The sequence below is a fragment of the Lycium barbarum genome, chromosome 5 (genome assembly GCF_019175385.1).
Source record: "Lycium barbarum isolate Lr01 chromosome 5, ASM1917538v2, whole genome shotgun sequence".
Classification (NCBI taxonomy): Eukaryota; Viridiplantae; Streptophyta; class Magnoliopsida; order Solanales; family Solanaceae; genus Lycium; species Lycium barbarum.
In genome coordinates this window covers 134919455-134938667 of record NC_083341.1, presented here as the reverse complement: position 1 = coordinate 134938667, position 19213 = coordinate 134919455, and the positions used below count along the sequence as shown (strand labels likewise).

The 19213-nt window shown below is 39.8% G+C and overlaps 1 protein-coding gene across 1 annotated transcript; it reads right to left on the bottom strand.

Annotated features, from left to right (window-relative positions):
- Nucleotides 1-11083: 11083 nt before the first annotated feature.
- Nucleotides 11084-16098, bottom strand: LOC132639863 (uncharacterized). Its single transcript, XM_060356254.1, has 8 exons — nt 15855-16098; nt 14756-15455; nt 14607-14686; nt 14364-14474; nt 13296-14030; nt 12907-12992; nt 11862-12081; nt 11084-11145 (listed from the first exon to the last, which is right to left on the bottom strand). The coding sequence occupies exons 1-8, from the start codon at nt 16096-16098 to the stop codon at nt 11084-11086; spliced, it is 2238 nt and encodes a 745-aa protein (XP_060212237.1).
- Nucleotides 16099-19213: the final 3115 nt, after the last annotated feature.

The following is a 19213-nucleotide window of genomic DNA, read 5'->3' as shown; positions in this document are numbered from 1 at the left end:
AGAAATTTATCTATTTTTAAGGCTCGATCCCGAAACCTCTGATTAAGAATGGATGAATTATATCTATCCCACCACCATTATATTTCCTTTTTTTTTGTAAATAACTCATTATTAGTTAGATATTTTCCTCCTCCATCATCACACTAAATTTTTTTAGGGTACATATATATTTCAGAAGGGAAGATAAGACACATACTAAATTTGGTAACAAAGAACTATAAATAGCTAGGAACAATAATCATTTTGTTTAAGCCAAGTTGAAAGAAGTAAAGAGCCATATTTTCATCCACTTGTATTCAAAGAAAATAACTGAATCTTCCAAAATTTTCCAACACTCTCAACTTGACTTGGGACTTAGTAGCAAAGTCTTGAAGAAACAGGCATGAAAATTAAAAAAATTAAAAAAAAAAAGGGGGACCATCTAGACTAAGAAATTGGACACTCATATTAGCATTTGACTTGGTCTTTAAAAAGACAGGAGATAATACTTTCATTGTTTTTTGTTTTTGCTCATGTGAACAAAACCTGTCTACTTTTATCTTTGCATTGAGGTTTCCACTTGGTTCATGCTATGTTTTTATCTGCGGAAATTGTATGCAGTGATGCAATGGTGAAGGGTTTTTGGAAATTATATGCAGTGACACAGTATTGTTTACCTTTAAAAAGAGTTCGGTTTAATTTGTTTGTGGTTCGAAGGATACGTAAATTATTTTGTTATAAATAATGGATGAACATCTAATAACAATTAGGAAAATAAATTCGATAAATCAATATGAAATTATAAAGCAATACTGAAATAATTGAGCCTGGGCTAGAATGATCCTCGGAGTGAAATTCTTTGATAAGTTTTCCTCCGGTGGGACAATTGCACGCCTTAACCTTGAGAAGTAAGTATTAATCCAGAGCAAAAGAGTGACAAAGTATGCTAATTATAAAAGACTAGATTGTATAAATGAGTGTAATCAACTGCATTTCGATGCCCTCTACAATGGGCTATTAGGCTCCTTTTATAATTACAATCCTCAGTATTGAAACGTAGATCAATTCCATTAATGAGTAGTAATAGACAATAAATGCTACTTTAATTCTAATATGTAACGTTCGCTGCGAATCTGGACCGGTTATGTAATGGTAATCTTCCATAAATGACCTAAACCAACTAGTCCGGAAAGGTAGCACCGGGTTATTCGGGACTTCTTGCTCCGACCAAACAAAATGACTAAGCAACGTCTTAACTCCAACCGCCACGTGTTCCATTCCCATCATATCACTTGTTAAGCTTTATTTTGCTATTTATACAAGCATAATTTTCTAATAAAGGGTGTCCTATTGAGTACTCTTCACTATATGTGGCTACGCTACTTAGTGTTTTCCATAAAAACTGTATAACTGGAGATAATTTATTATTCCATCCAAGTTGATTTCTTGAAAGGTTTGATCACTCAACTATTCGAAATACATGAAAAAAGTCTATTTTCTTTATTTTATACAAAAAATGTCCCTTATCTTTTGCTATTTCATGCAAAAGGTCTTTTTTCTTTCTTTAGTATCAAAAATGTCAAAATCCGAAAAGTGATATATCCGGCTATTTTGTAAAGTGACTTTGTTCATCTATTCCCAAAAGAAAATGACCCATAACCAAAATACTTACTGGTCCACCAACTTCCCTTTAACTCATGGAAATATGATGTGAACCAAAATATTTGCCTTTTGCTTAGGAAATAAGGTACATGCTTATGGAGACTATGCATGAGGTTTTGCTTAAAACAGACAAAAAGGAGCAGAAATATCGTACCTTAAGAGTTAATGAGTCAAGTCTTTACATATAGTACTTAGTCAATGAGTGGAAAAGTCTTCCATTTTGCCCCTCACTTGAATCTTTTTTCCTTTTCTCAAAGTCTTTGTAATAAAATTCCAAGTCAATAAGATAGAAAATTAAACCAGATAACAAGGTTAATACTGCAGAAGCATAATTTTAACACTCTTTTCCAATTTTCTTGCGTTGTGACCATATAGAGTACAAAATATGGCTTCTACTTTCTGGTTTTTTGGTTGTTTAGTGATCTTTAACCCATCTCAAGTACAAGGTAACTCCGAATCCAACTGCTTCGAGTGTGGAACCCTTAGAGTTATGAAGTTTCCTTTCACAAATTCCAGCAACCCCAGGTGCGGATTATTGAATTTGATTGTCATGCTAAACCATTTTCATCAGGGGCGGATGTACCAAGAGCCCAGGGTGTTCATCCGAACACCCTGGACAAAACATTACAATGTATATTTAGGGTAAATTTTATGTGTTTATGTACATATATTAACTTTTGAATACCCTGAACATATATTACAGTGTATATTTAGGTTCAATTATTTTTTCGAACACCCAGAATAAAAATTCTAAATCCGCCACTGATTTTCATATATTGAACTTGGTGGACACAAATCTGAAGCTTTAGTGAGAACGGTGACTTTTTCATTCTTTTCGATCCTGAGCTTCAAGAGTACTTACATGACAAAAATTGCTAGTCTTTTTACAAAAAATTCTCATTTCCAAACTCCCCTTTGATTACTTTCCAGATTGTTCCTAACTTAACCTTGTACTGATGCAAACATAGTCATGGCACTAACCAGAAAGCAACAGACTCCTTTTTCCAAGATTTGATAGATACAACAAGTGGGAAGAGTTAAAAAAACATTGGGAAATACTAGTGCTAAGATAAGTGGCAAACTTCCAAAGCACTGTTCACTTGTACAATTGCCAATGTAACACGCCGCATCTTGGAACTGAGTTTATGCTCATATTATTAGAGTTCTAGTGGAAACATTGAAGGTTTGAACGTTTTGCGAAAATGGTTGATAAGTCTAGTTCAGGCAGCAATAACTCCTTGATCGATTTGGAATTTGGAAGGTACTATCAATGAAGTTGTAGTACGTAGAAATACCTTTCTAACGATATAAGGACCAAGCCAATCAGAGATCGGAGCAAGGAGATATGATCGTCTCAATATGGCTAATAGTAAGGCACTTGAAATCCTATAGAATCGGCTAAATTTTCGATACGTCTTCCTTACAGTAAAATTTCACGAAAATCCGTTGGGAATTTGAGAAAACTTCCTTGATGAAAGTTGTAGCCCTATGAAATAGCTTTCCAACGGTATCTTACGGGGGTCAATCGGACATCTGTACAAAAAGTTATGCCCATTATACGACAGATTGTCCGAGCAGAAGAATTTTGACGAACTATTTGACGGTCCGTAGAACATTTGACGGTCCGTAAAACATTTATACGGTCCGTCAAATGGTCACAGAGAATGATATTTTGTTGGTCAGTTTTACGGTTCAATTTTACGGTCCGTAAAACAATTATACGGTCCGTAAAATTGACTCAGACCACCGTAAAATGAGCACAGAATGACCAAATCACTGGAATGGTTTTACGGTAAGTTATACGGTCCGTAAAACCATTATACGAGACGTAAAACACACCGTAAAATGAGCACAGAATGTCCAAATAACTGGAATGGTTTTACGGTGAGTTATACGGTCCGTAAAACCATTATACGGAACGTAAAAATGGGCGTAGAATTGCCCGATGGGTCAGATTTTAAGATGTTAATAAGAGACCCAAACCCATTTTTTTTTCATTCCCATTTCTCCTACACGACTCAAGGGTTCTCTAGAGCCATCCAAACACTTCATATGCAAGAATCCAAGTGAAACAAAAGATCCGTTTCATCAATCCACAAAACTAAGTGTGAGAAACACATCAAATCCATTCAAGTCAAGAAATTCCATAGAAGGTGGAACTAGGGTTTTGTTCAAGTGAAGCATTTCAACTCAAGGATCATTCCTACAATAACTAAGGTAAGTTTTATGATGTTTCATGATGATTAAAGTGTTGATAAGTTCTTGGGAGAATAGTAAATGGGTTTGACAAAGAGAATTATATATGAACTATGCTAGGGTTTTTGGATTGTTGACTTGGGATTGTTGTATTCATATGGGTGATGAAGAATGATATTAATTACATCTAATTGAGATGGTAGAATTTGCTAGAAGTAAAAGAATGGGGATTGGGTGAAGAAAACACCATTAATGAGGGTTATAGAGCTTCATGCCCACTAAGTGTTTGATAAAATGCTTAGATGAACAAAACATAGATATTGTTGCTAATATAGAATCCTTATGGCTTGTATTTCTATAGATTGAAGTTGAAAGGATTGAAGGACATTGTCACACGCTCAAAAGCGGGAAGTTAAGGTATGTAGAACTTCCATCTACATGTGAGAATCTCTACGTTCTTCCCCATGATTCGTTTCGTAAAAATATATGAAGTTCAAATCCTAGGGCATTAAATCCAACATATTGGTAGCCCGTAATCATGTATGTATGTATACGAATTTCGTATCTATGTTCGTTATTGTATTCCTAATCTTCCATTATTGATATTAGGAATCCTAGCTTAATCCATGAATCATGAATTCTTCCTCATGTGTTCTCATTATGTTCATATGAAATTGCATGAGTTTATTTTGCAAGTTATAAGCATGTTTTCAAGTCAATTATATATATGATTTCGAAATATTCTTACTACTCATGAATCAAGAACATGTTTGCAAGACTATGACAAGATTATTTCATGAAACCATGTTTACAAGATTATTTCATGAAACCATGTTTACAAGATTATTTCATGAAACCATGTTTACAAGATTATTTCATGAAACCATGTTTACAAGAATATTGCATGAAACCATGTTTACAAGATTATTTCATGAAACCATGATTACAAGTTAATTCACGAAACCATGTTTCAAGTTATTTCGTGGAATCATGATTACAAGTTAATTCACGAAAATCATGGGCTTCTTAGCCAATTATATTATGTTCATGTTTTTGGGAGTTGCACGAATTACCGAGAAGGCTCAGATAGCCTGAAACTATGTAGCCACCATAGGACAAGGATCGCTCCGCCCAGTTAGGACGATACCTTAATTTTACACTGAATGGATCCATCAGGTACCTTACTACCTCAGGCAAGGTATGAGGGCTCTGCTGGTCCGGCGAGGTACCAGACTCCACGTACCCACATGGTAAATTACTACCTTATACCCTGGCAAGGTATAGGGGCTCTGCTGATCCGGCGAGGTACCAGACTCCACGTACCCACGTGGTGATATGATATGATATGATATGACATGTTATGTCGGTTTATGAAATGCTCTCCCTACTTATCATATTTTACTCATGTTATATATATATATATATATATATATGTACTCATGCTCATGCTCATGTTCATGTCAAAGTTTTCAGTTTCAGTTCTTACTATGTTATTCCATGTTCCATGTTATTTCTTCCGGTTGTTTTACATACCAGTACATTCAATGTGCTGACGTCCCCTTTTTATTGCCCGGGGGCCTGCATTTCACGATGCAGGTACTGATATACAGGACGACACATCTGCTCAGTAGGACAACATTCGTATCAGCTTATTGGTGAGCCCCATCTCATTCGGGGTTTAGTCAACTTTTGTTTTATGATTAATTATGCATCTAAAGGTATGCTGGGGGCCTTGTCCCAGTAAGTATGTTTTCCAGTCAGACTCATGATAGAGGTTTCATAGACTAGATAAGTCAGTTATGCCATGTCAGACATTTAGAGTCGTATAGCCATTTTGGCTCACTCATGTTTAAACAAATACATTATTTAGTATTATGAATTATTACGTTTTATAAAGGCTCATCATGCATTCACGTTATATTCCGCTTATGTTATGTATCATGATGGTTTAGCAAGTCATGTGGTTCGCTCGGTCACATGCAGTCAGGCACCGAGTGCCGTGTTACGTCCAGGCTATGGTCCGGGGCGTGACAAAGCTTGGTATCAGAGCCTAGGTTCAAGTGTCTTAGGGAGTCTATGAAACCGTGTCCAGTGGGGTCACTTTTATATGTGTGTGCGTGCCACACATATAAACAGTTGACCACCAAGACATTCAGGATTGTCTCATTTCTTTCTATTCTAGATCGTGCCATGAAGCTTAGAGCAATAAGAAACTTCTCTTCCTCTCGAATTACGTACGTTTCGAATGCGCAGGAGATGAACAGAAAATTCAAGGTCCAAGTAAGGATGTTTACCCATAGGGGGTACAATTGTGCAGTACTTACTGGTAACGAATGAGACTTCAAGTGCTATTGAAAGTGGAATACAATGTAAGTTGCCCGAGAAGGGGTATAGTGGAATGAATGGTATGTTGAATGATAATGATGTTCTTGAGAAAGGAGAATGGAATACATCAGGGGGAGGATATCAGAGAAATTAGAAAAGGAGTTAAGTCAACAGGAAAAAGGTAAATCATGGAGGATCTCAAGGGAGTGGTGGTAGACAGTTTTCTACCGGAAGTCATCAGGACCCACTCCATCTGCAGTTAAAGATTGAAAGGGAAAATAAACAGAAAAGTGTAACAGGTACAGTTTGAGTTAGACATATGAGGTAAGTTCATCATTTTTATACTGTTGTCGAAATTTGGAGCCCTGTGTGGCTACGATATGATATGATATATGTATATATGTTGGCCTTGTGAGGCATTATTGGTATTTTCTGCGAGCAGGTTTCGTGATAGTAAGAAATACAGAGGAAACTCTGCCAATTTTTTTTTCCTAGAAATAGAAGGAAAATAAGATATAAGTTCGTAATATGTCTGGAAAAGCCATGTCAACAGTAATGATAAGATTTGACTAAGTTACGAGTACGGCTGACCTTGAGAAATATAATTTGATCTCCTATTCAGATGAACACCTTGAGTGGGTGACAGTTCGGATACATCCGAATGTGTGTTAGAAACCAAGGACTTAAGTTAAGTTCAGAGTAGAGTGATTAGTGGAAGAAGAAATCAGCTAAGTCGTAAAAGAGCAAACTACAGAAGAATAGCCTTTAAGAGTTGTCAAAAAGGGGTTGTCCTAATATTTACAGTGTGAGCAGAGTTAAGTCGTTAAGATGGGATATGCCAGTTACGAATACAGTAGCAACCTGTTCATGTAAGTAAATTTAGTTTTTCCCTATGAGGAATTGCTCAGATATGAGTCAAAAAAAAATCGTCAGTGTTGTAGAATACAAAGGAATTACAGGAGATAAGGAATGTTAATTGCAATCCCATCAGAAGAGAAGAATTTATAAGTATAAGACGTTAGCCTTGGTCTAAGGGGGAGATGCATAAATCGCTAGTAAGTCCAGCGAGATAATTGAAGACTTGAATGGTTAGTATGAGATATGAAGGGCCTCAGTTCAGTTAAGTTGGCATAATGAGATAGTCTCCATAAGGAATATGCCTCATCTTAGAGGAAACCCGAAGTGAGTAGAATGATCGTCGAACGAATCGTGTCAAGTTCAATTACTATCGATTGGGCGATCACAGAAAAGCTATGAGATCATGCCTAGTTATGTGTCATAAGGGTAGTGCCATTGCACAAGACTGTAATCTCTAAGGTGCTCGTAAAAGACTTAGCGTACAACCGTACTATGAGTATTTTAGGATGTATCTCAAAAAAAAAAAATCAAGTATGAGAAGTACAACTCATGATTTAGGCAGACAAGAAAACTAAGGTGAAAGAATTTCACTACTTCTCCAAGCTAGGAATTCGACTTTCAGACTCCGAAGTGGGTGGAGTTATTGCCAGAACAGGGCATTCCTGCTTGATCATTTAAGTTAGAGAGAAGCAGTTTGGTGATTCCTACTTGTTGTAGATGAAAGAGGGGATTCATGAATAGAAAGCCTTAGCTTTTGAACAGGAGGGAGATAATGGTACCTTGAGATATCGAGGTAGATTATGCATTCCAGATGTTGATGGACTCAGAGAGCGAATCATGTCAGAAGCTCACAATTCCAGGTATTCCATTTACCCAGGTTTCACTAAGGTGTATCATGATATCAAGGAAATTTACTGGTGGAACGATATGAAGAAGGATGTAGCAGATTTTGTAGCTAAGTGCCCGAAATGTCAGCAGGTGAAAGCCAAACACCAGAGGCTTGGTGGCTTGACTCAGAATGTTGATATTCCTGTCTGGAAATGGGAAATGATCAATATGGGCTTTGTATCAGGTCCACCTCGTTCAGCTAGGAGGCATGATTTAATTTCGGTGATTGTGGACAGACTTATGAAGTCAGCGCACTTCTTGCCAGTTAAGACCACAGATTGAACAAGAAGATTATGCCAAGTCATATGTTAATGAAATTTCCGGATTGTATGGGACCCTAGTGTCCATTATTTCAGATTTTGGTGCTCAGTTCACAACGAACTTCTGAAAATCCTTTCAGAAAGGATTTGGGTACGGAGGTGAACCTTAGCACAGCTTTTCATCCTCAGACAAATGGTCAGACAGATACGCTATTCAGATCTCATGTTATGATATTCATGTTAGTTCAATACTCAGATATTTATGTCAGCTTAGTACTCAGGTATCAGTCCGGTACTCACGTATTCATGCCAGCTCAGTATTCAGCTAATCCAGTATTCAGTTAGCTCAGTATTCAGTCAGCCAGTCTTCAGTCAGTTCAATAGACATTCAATTTAGTATCTCAGCAGTTTAGTAGTCATGTATTCATTTAGTTCAGTAACCATGTGTCCTTGATTTCAATAGTAATTGGGATGACCACCTGCCTCTTATTGAGTTTACTTACAAAAATAACTACCATGCTAGTATTGGGATAACGCTATTGGAAACCCTTTTAAGCAAAGGTGTAGATCACCAATTGGTTGATTCGAAGTTGGTGAAGCAGAGCTGTTAAGATCAGATTTGGTTTACCAGGTGTCACGCCCCGAACCTGGGCCTGGACGTAACACGGCACCCGGTGCCTGACTGCCTGTGACCGAGCGAACCAACTGGCTGGCTGAATCAACATGTGATACCAAAACATAACTAATTTATAAAATAAAACGAATACATGCTGATTTAACTAAAAGTCTCACTGAAGTGTCATAATGCGGAAATACTTAGACAATCTGAACATATCTGAAAGTAGCCAACATGGCTAAACCAAAACGATTGAACATCTGCCAACAAGGCTAATATAGTAAACATCTGACTGTCTGAACTGTGTCTATGAAGCCTCTAAGAGTACTGAATGATAGAGCTGTCTATAAACTGAAATAACTGGGTAGCTGACAACGCCCCGAAGGAAGGTGGGGCTCACCAGTAGCTGATACTTGCACTCCTAATTAACTGGGTCGTCAACCTGTGTATCGTTACCTGCATCGCGAGATGCAGACCCCCAAACAATAAAAAGGGACATCAGTACATTTGAATTGTACTGATATGTAAAGCAACTGAAGTAATAAAATACTGGAACTGATACTGAAACTGAAAACTGAAAACTGAAACTGAACTAAACAGGAAAGCAAGAAGCTGAAGTACTCCCTGTTCTGGATGAAGAATCACCTATAAAACTGTAAATATAACTGTGGCCTGGGGCCCAAATAATGTGCACAAAAACTGTGGCCTCTGGCCCAAGCAATACGTATGCATAAACTGTGGCCTAGGGCCCAAAAGTACAGATACAGGTGTTCAACATTGATATTCTACAAAAACTGAGACTGGCTATAGCTGATAGCATGATAACTGTTTCTGATTCTGGGACTCTTGTAGTTAACTGGTTATACACTGACTGAGACTCATGTGATAATAATGCATAAGTCTATAAGGATTACGTGTTGGGTTCATGATGTTCAAAGTGACAACCATGAACGAATTCTGTAACTGCAACTCTAGAAGATCACAGTTCTATATCATTTCATGAAACTAGAGTTAACTATATTTTGAGTCAAATCTCTAACAAGTATGAAGAATGAGGCGTAGGGAGAATTATGAACATTCCCTAACGTAGATAGTTAGCCTCACATACCTTAATTCCAACCTTTGAGCGTAATACAATGTTCGTCAACCCCTTTCAACTTTGATCTATATCAATACAAGTCAAAGGGAATCTATATTAGCAATAATATTCATGCTTTGGTCTTCTAAGCATTTTATCAAACACTTAGTGGGCATGAAGCTCCACAACCTTCATTAATGGTGTTTTCTTCACCCAATCCCATTCTATTACTTCTAGATGATTCTACAATCTCAATTAGATGTAATTAACATCATTATTCATCACTCATATGAATACAACAATCCCAAGTCAACAACCCAACAATTCTAACATAGTTCATATAATCATCCTCAACAAACCCAATCATTATTCTCCCAAATAAATCATCAATTCACAACTATAAGTGATTAGAGAGTAGAAATATTACCTTTTGGGTAGTCACCACGAAATCAACACCCCCAAGTCCGATCTTTAGCTTAAAATGACGACAACAACTTGTTCTACACTTTATCCTTCACGAGCTTTAGGATTCGGGGCCTCAAAATGGGTTGATTTTCTCCTTCTTCTCTCTAAATATCTCTCTCTTTTTCCTCTCTCTAAAATCTGAAATGAGGGATTGACCCAACTTGAAAACGGGTCGGGACTGTTCTGTCTTAAAACGTCCATATCTCCCAATCCCGACGTCGCCTGTGAACCCACAACCTGTGGTTGGAAAGATATTTCAATTATCTACAACTTTCATTCTTTGAGTTTTCCCAAATTCTCAACTTACGATAGGGTTATGGCCTCTCGAAGTCAGTTGACCCGAAACTCAACTGCGGACCAAAACACGCCCATGTTACGGTACCGTAACACAGGGTACGGTCCGTAACGTCGGGTCGTATCCTGATGAAAATTTCCAGAGAGTTTCTGGAAATTTTCCCTGTGTTACGGTCCATTGTTACGGTCCGTAACACAAGGTACGGTCCGTAACACTAAGGGACGGACCGTATCTTGGGACCGTATTGTGAACGAAATTTCCAGTGAGGTTCTGGAAATTTCGTCTGTGTTACGGTTCACTGTTACGGCCCGTAACACGAGTTACGGTCCGTAACTCGTCACCGTAACGCAGACAATTTTCCAGCGAACAGGCTCCAGTTAAATGGGCATAACTCTTTGCACATATATCCATTTAATCTCCATAATATACCGTTGGAAAGCTTGATAATAGGGCTACAACTTTCACCAAGGAATTTCTTCCAGATTCACAACTAATCGAGGAGTTATCGCTGCCCGAAATAGGCCTGTCAACCCATTAGAACTTAAATGATATGAGCTTAAACATAGTTCCAAGATGCGGGGTGTTACAATATCTCCCCCTTGGGATCATTCGTCCTCGAATGATGGATAATGGTTAATAAAAATGGCTGGACATGGCTTGATTACATGCAAACATGAATACATGAATTTGAACGTGAAACGTGAGGCGTGAATACATAAGGAACATGACATGAAAACTAAAGGTATTTACCTTGAAGATTATCTGCCTGCTCTTCAAACAAGTGGGGATATCTAGATTTCATGTCCTCTTCGGCTTCCCATGTGGCCTCTTCAACCTTCTGACTCCTCCATAAGACTTTTACTGAGGCTACTTCCTTAGTTCTCAACTTGCGAACTTGACGATCAAGAATGGCTATAGGGATCTCCTCGTAAGTTAACCCGTCCTCAACTGTTATAGGGTCAGTAGGAACAACCAACCATGGGTCTCCTACACACTTCCTCAACATGGACACGTGAAACACGGGATGTACAGCAGCCAAATCTTGTGGTAACTCAAGTTCATAAGCCACTAAACCAACCTTTCGTAAAATTCTGTAAGGTCCAATATATCTGGGACTTAGCTTCCCTTTCTTACCAAATCTCATAACCCCTTTCATGGGTGAGACTTTAAGGAACACCCAATCATCAACTGAGAATTCTAAGTCCCTTCATCTCACATCTGTATAAGACTTTTGGCGACTCTGAGCTTTCTTCAAACGCTTTTGTATTAACTTGACTTTCTCCATAGCTTGGTAAACCAAATCTGGTCCTAACAACTCTGCTTCACCTACTTCAAACCACCCAATAGGTGATCTGCATCTTCGCCCATACAGAGCTTCAAATGGTGCCATCCCAATACTAGCATGATAACTATTATTATAGGAAAACTCAATGAGTGGCAAGTGATCATCCCAACTACCCTTGAAATCCAAAACGCATGCTCTTAACATGTCCTCCAGAGTCTGAATAGTACGCTCTGCCTGGCCATCTGTTTGTGGATGAAAAGCTGTGCTGAGGTTCACCTTGGTTCCCAATCCTTTCTGAAAGGATTTCCAGAAATTCGCTGTAAACTGAGAACCACGATCTGAAATAATGGACACTGGTGTCCCATGCAATCTGACAATCTCGCTAATATACAGCTTGGCATAATCTTCTGCTGAATATGTGGTCTTTACTGGCAAGAAGTGTGCTGACTTAGTAAGCCGGTCAACGATCACCCAAATAGAGTCATGTCTCTTAGCTGAACGAGGTAAACCTGATATAAAATCCATATTGATCATTTCCCATTTCCAAACAGGAATGTCAATATTCTGGGCCAAGCCACCCGGCCTCTGGTGTTCAGCTTTCACCTGTTGGCAGTTCAGGCACTTAGCTACAAAATCTGCCACATTTTTCTTCATGTCGTTCCACCAGTAAATCTCCTTGAGATCATGATACATCTTAGTGGAACCTGGGTGAATGGAATACCTGGAATTGTGAGCTTCTGACATGATTCGCTCTCTGAGCCCATCTACATCTGGGACACATAATCTGCCTTGGTACCTCAAGGCACCATCATCTCCCCCTTGTTCAAAAGTTGTTGTATTATGCTTGTGAATCCCTTCCTTCAGCTGCAACAAATAGGGATCACTAAATTGTTTCTCTTTGACTTCAACGACTAAAGAGGAAAGAGCACTATTCAGAACAACCACACCACTATCTCCGGATTCTAAAAGTCGAACTCCAAGATTGGCCAAACGGTGAACTTCCTTCGTCATAATTCTCTTATCCACCTCCACGTGGGCTAAACTCCCCATGGAATGCCGACTAAGAGCATCCGCTATAACATTCGCTTTTCCCGGATGATAAAGAATATCCACATCATAATCTTTAAGCAATTCAAGCCATCTCCTCTGTCTAAGATTTAGCTCCCTTTGCTTGAAGATATACTGCAGGCTTTTATGATCTGTGAAAATATCAACGTGCACTCCATACAAATAATGTCGCCATATTTTAAGTGCAAAAATTACCGCTGCCAACTCCAAGTCATGAGTCGGGTAATTCCTTTCGTGAACCTTGAGCTGACGGGATGCATAAGCTACAACCTTACCATGCTGCATTAAGACACATCCGAGACCAACTCCCGAAGCGTCACAATAAACTACGAATCCTTCGGTTCCCTCTGGCAACGTCAAAACTGGTGCAGAAGTCAATCTTTTCTTCAGCTCTTCAAAGCTTCGCTCACAAGCATCTGACCATTGGAACTTAATTTTCTTCCGAGTCAACTTAGTCAACGGAGCAGAGATAGAAGAAAACCCTTCTACGAAGCGGCGATAATAGCCTGCCAGACCCAAGAAACTTCTTATTTCAGTAACTGAGGTGGGTCTGGGCCAACTCTTTACGGCGTCGATCTTTTGAGAATCAACTTTAACACCTTCACCCGAGATCACATGGCCTAAGAATGCCACTGATTTAAGCCAAAACTCACACTTTGAGAATTTCGCAAAAAGCTCACAATCTTTAAGAGTTTGTAATACTATTCTGAGATGTTCTGCATGTTCGGCCTCATTACGGGAATACACCAAAATATCGTCAATAAAGACAATGACGAATAAATCGAGATAAGGCTTGAAGACTCTGTTCATAAGATCCATGAAAGCAGCTGGTGCATTTGTCAACCCAAATGACATAACAAGAAATTCAAAATGGCCATAACGGGTCCTAAAAGCTGTCTTAGGAATATCAACTTCCTTAACCTTCAACTGATGATAACCTGTTCTGAGGTCAATCTTGGAATAGCATTGGGCGCCTTGCCGCTGATCAAATAAGTCATCGATTCTAGGAAGAGGGTACCTGTTCTTAATGGTGACCTTGTTCAGCTGACGGTAATCTATACACATACGTAAAGAACCATCCTTCTTTCAGACAAATAGGACTGGTGCACCCCACGGCGAAACGCTAGGCCTAATAAACCCCTTATCAAGTAGATCTTTCAACTGGGCTTTTAACTCTTTCAACTCTGCTGGAGCCATTCTGTATGGCGGAATAGATATCGGCTGAGTACCGGGAAGTAAATCAATTCCAAACTCAATTTCCCTGTCAGGAGGGACTCCTGGAAGATCTTCCGGGAAGACTTCCGGAAATTCATTTACAACTGGAACAGATTGGAGAGTTGGAGTATGAGCATCTGAATCCTTGACCCGAACTAGGTGATAGATATAACCTTTGGAAATCATTTTTCTGGCCTTTAAGTAAGAAATGAACCTACCCCTGGGTACTACTGAATTACCCTTCCATTCTATGATTGGCTCATTAGGGAACTCAAATCTTACCACTTTAGTTCTACAACATACTGTGGCATAACATGAAGCTAACCAATCCATGCCCATGATCACATCGAAGTCTACCATTTCTAATTCTGCTAAATCAGCTATGGTTCTGCGGTGATAGACTAAAACTGGGCAACCCCTATACATATGTCTAACTGTGAGTGATTCCCCAACGGGGGTGGACACCTCAAAGGGTTCACACAATTTTTCGGGTTCAGTACCAAATTTCTTAGCAACAAAAGGGGTTACATAAGATAGAGTGGATCCTGGGTCAATAAGGGCATATACATCGAAAGTGAAAACTGTTAGAGTACCTGTAACAACATCTGCTCTAGCCTCTGTATCCTGACGGCCTGTCAATGCATACAGACGATTCTGACCACCGCCCGTATTACCGGGCTTTGCTGCTCCGCGCCCCTGCTGGGCTTGGAAATTTCGGGGAGTTGCTGAATTTGAGGACTGAGCTACATTATTGTTACCTTCGGTATTTCGTCTTGCGGACGGACAATCCGGCAGAAAATGACCCGGCTGACCACACCCGAAACAACCATTCATGCCCAAACGGCATACTCCTGAATGTTTCTTACCACAAGTGTTGCATGTATGGTGTTGAAAACCACGGTTGGTCACGCTGGCCTGTGAATGTGAGTCTGTCGTTCCGAAGTTCCGGTCTTTCTGGTTAAACTTGGACCTTTGAAATGGGGCACTAGCTGTTAAGGGAGTAGGTCTTGACGACCTATTCTTAAAAAACTGACGGTTGCCATCACCTTGAGATCCCCCATGACTGAAATTACCAGCAGACTTAGCCCTCTTGCTAAACTCCCTATCTTTTTGCTTCTGTAGGGCTTCTTCTTCTATCATTCTTGTCTCGTTACCTTGCACGAATGCCAGTATCTTGGAAATAGTCATCTTGTCGTTCTGAGCAACTGTGTTGGCATCCCTGTGCAACTCGGGTTTAAGCCCAAGTACAAATCTCCTAACCATGACTCTCATATCAGGAACCATGTGAGGAGCATGTCTGGACAATGACACGAACTTGAGGTAATAGTCCTGAACAGTCATGTCCTTCTGCCTTAGATTCTCAAACTCTATAGCCTTGGCTTCTCTAACCTCAATTGGCATGAAGTGTTCAATAAAAACGTCTGCAAATTCGTCCCAAGTAGCAGAAGGTGCATCCTCCCCTCGGGACTGTTCCCATGTCTCATACCAAATATGGGCCGCATCTTGCAGCTGGAAAGCCCCGAATTCCGCTGCCTCTGTATCAGTAGCATGCATCACCCGAAATATTTTCTGGAGTCCATCAATGAAATTCTGGGGGTCTTCCTCCTTCTTTAACCCTGTGAACACTGGCGGCTTCATCCGCATGAACTCCTGAGTCCTAGAACTGTTTGACCCACTACTAGCGCCTGAGCTAGGGGCCGTTTCATGTCGTTGGGCCTGATTTGCCAAAATTTGAGTGAGCAGCTGAATAGCTCCTCTAACATCTGCATCAGAAGTATTGGAAGGTGTAGCAGCGACATTAGCTGTGGCGGCTGCCTGGGCCTGAGTGCCCCCTTCTGTTGCTGCGTCATCGGTAACCCTTTGGCTAGCAGTCGTATTTTTCTTGATGTACTTCCTCTTTGGAGCCATTTCTGAAATACGTAATTCGTCCGAGTTAGAAGAATTCCTAAAAACATTACTCTATCTTGCACGATCTAGAGTATGAAAGAAGTGAAACAAATCCTGAATGTCTTGGTGGTCAACTGTTTATACGTGTGGGGCCCTCACACATATAAAAGAGACCCCACTAGACACGGCTTCATAGACTCCCTAAGACACTTGAACCTAGGGCTCTGATACCAAGCTTTGTCACGCCCCGAACCTGGGCCTGGACGTAACACGGCACCCGGTGCCTGACTGCCTGTGACCGAGCGAACCAACTGGCTGGCTGAATCAACATGTGATACCAAAACATAACTAATTTATAAAATAAAACGAATACATGCTGATTTAACTAAAAGTCTCACTGAAGTGTCATAATGCGGAAATACTTAGACAATCTGAACATATCTGAAAGTAGCAAACATGGCTAAACCAAAACAATTGAACATCTGCCAACAAGGCTAATATAGTAAACATCTGACTGTCTGAACTGTGTCTATGAAGCCTCTAAGAGTACTGAATGATAGAGTTGTCTATAAACTGAAATAACTGGGTAGCTGACAACGCCCCGAAGGAAGGTGGGGCTCACCAGTAGCTGATACTTGCACTCCTAATTAACTGGGTCGTCAACCTGTGTATCGTTACTTGCATCGCGAGATGCAGGCCCCCAAACAATAAAAAGGGACATCAGTACATTTGAATTGTACTGGTATGTAAAGCAACTGAAGTAATAAAATACTGGAGCTGATACTGAAACTGAAAACTAAAAACTGAAACTGAACTAAACAGGAAAGCAAGAAGCTGAAGTACTCCCTGTTCTGGATGAAGAATCACCTGTAAAACTGTAAATATAACTGTGGCCTGGGGCCCAAATAATGTGCACAAAAACTGTGGCCTCTGGCCCAAGCAATACGTATGCATAAACTGTGGCCTAGGGCCCAAAAGTACAGATACAGGTGTTCAACATTGATATTCTACAAAAACTGAGACTGGCTATAGCTGATAGCATGATAACTGTTTCTGATTCTGGGACTCTTGTAGTTAACTGGTTATACACTAACTGAGACTCATGTGATAATAATGCATAAGTCTATAAGGATTACGTGCTGGGTTCATGATGTTCAAAGTGACAACCATGAACGAATTCTGTAACTGCAACTCTAGAAGATCACAGTTCTATATCATTTCATGAAACTAGAGTTAACTATAATTTGAGTCAAATCTCTAACAAGTATGAAGAATGAGGCGTAGGGAGAATTATGAACATTCCCTAACGTAGATAGTTAGCCTCACATACCTTAATTCTAGCCTTTGAGCGTAATACAATGTTCGTCAACCCCTTTCAACTTTGATCTATATCAATACAAGTCAAAGGGATTCTATATTAGCAATAATATTCATGCTTTGGTCTTCTAAGCATTTTATCAAACACTTAGTGGGCATGAAGCTCCACAACCTTCATTAATGGTGTTTTCTTCACCCAATCCCATTCTATTACTTCTAGATGATTCTACAATCTCAATTAGATGTAATTAACATCATTATTCATCACTCATATGAATACAACAATCCCAAGTCAACAACCCAACAATTCTAACATAGTTCATATAATCATCCTAAACAAACCCAATCATTATTCTCCCAAATAAATCATCAATTCACAACTATAAGTGATTAGGGAGTAGAAATATTACCTTTTGGGTAGTCACCACGAAATCAACACCCCCAAGTCCGATCTTTAGCTTAAAATGACGACAACAACTTGTTCTACACTGTATCCTTCACGAGCTTTAGGATTCGGGGCCTCAAAATGGGTTGATTTTCTCCTTCTTCTCTCTAAATATCTCTCTCTTTTTCCTCTCTCTAAAATCTGATATGAGGGGAAAAAATGAGGCTTTAGGGTTTCATTTTCTACTTATACCAAGGGAAAATGGATTGACCCAACTTGAAAACGGGTCGGGACTGTTCTGTCTTAAAACGCTCATATCTCCCAATCCCGACGTCGCCTGTGAACCCACAACCTCTGGTTGGAAAGATATTTCAATTATCTACAACTTTCATTCTTTGAGTTTTCCCAAATTCTCAACTTACGATAGGGTTATGGCCTCCCGAAGTTAGTTGACCCGAAACTCAACTGCGGACCAAAACACGCCAATGTTACGGTACCGTAACACAGGGTACGGTCCGTAACGTCGGGTCGTATCCTGATGAAAATTTCCAGAGATTTTCTGGAAATTTTCCCTGTGTTACGGTCCGTAACACAAGGTACGGTCCGTAACACTAAGGGACGGACCGTATCTTGGGACCGTATTGTGAACGAAATTTCCAGTGAGGTTCTGGAAATTTCGTCTGTGTTACGGTTCACTGTTACGGCCCGTAACACGAGTTACGGTCCGTAACTCGTCGCCGTAACGCAGACAATTTTCCAGCGAACAGGCTCCAGTTAAATGGGCATAACTCTTTGCACATATATCCATTTAATCTCCATAATATACCGTTGGAAAGCTTGATAATAGGGCTACAACTTTCACCAAGGAATTTCTTCCAGATTCACAACTAATCGAGGAGTTATCGCTGCCCGAAATAGGCCTGTCAACCCACTAGAACTTAAATGATATGAGCTTAAACTTAGTTCCAAGATGCGGGGTGTTACACCAGGTTATAGAGAAAGTTAAGTTAATACAGGAGCGTTTGAAAATGGCTCAGGGTCACCAGAAGTCTTACACAGATGTGAGGCGAATGGACTTAAAATTTTCAGTAGATGATAGGGTGTTCCTTAGAGTCTCATCCATGAAGGGTGTCATGAGATTTGGCCAGAAAGGCAAACTCAGCCCCAAATATATTGGACCGTACATAATTCTACGAAAGGTCAGACTAGTATCTTATGAACTTGAGTTGTCACAAGGTTTGGCTGCTGTATGTCCCGTGTTTCACGTGTCCAAATTGGGGAAGTGTGTAGGAGACCTGTCGTTGGTTGTTCCTACTGATACTATAACAGTTAAGGATAGTTTGACGTATGAAGAGATCCCCATAGCCATTCTTGACCGACAGAATCGCAAGTTGAGGACTAAGGAAATAGCCTCAGTGAAAGTCCTGTGGAGGA

Coding starts and splice junctions, on each gene's coding strand:
- LOC132639863 (XM_060356254.1), bottom strand. CDS start 16,098: ATGGCTCCAAAGAGGAAGTACATCAAGAAAAATACGACTGCTAGCCAA. Junction 14,687..14,755: donor ACAGTTTTCACTTTCGATGT/ATATGCCCTTAT, acceptor GAAATTTGGTAC/TGAACCCGAAAAATTGTGTG. Junction 12,082..12,906: donor AGAGAATTATGACGAAGGAA/GTTCACCGTTTG, acceptor TTGGATTTCAAG/GGTAGTTGGGATGATCACTT.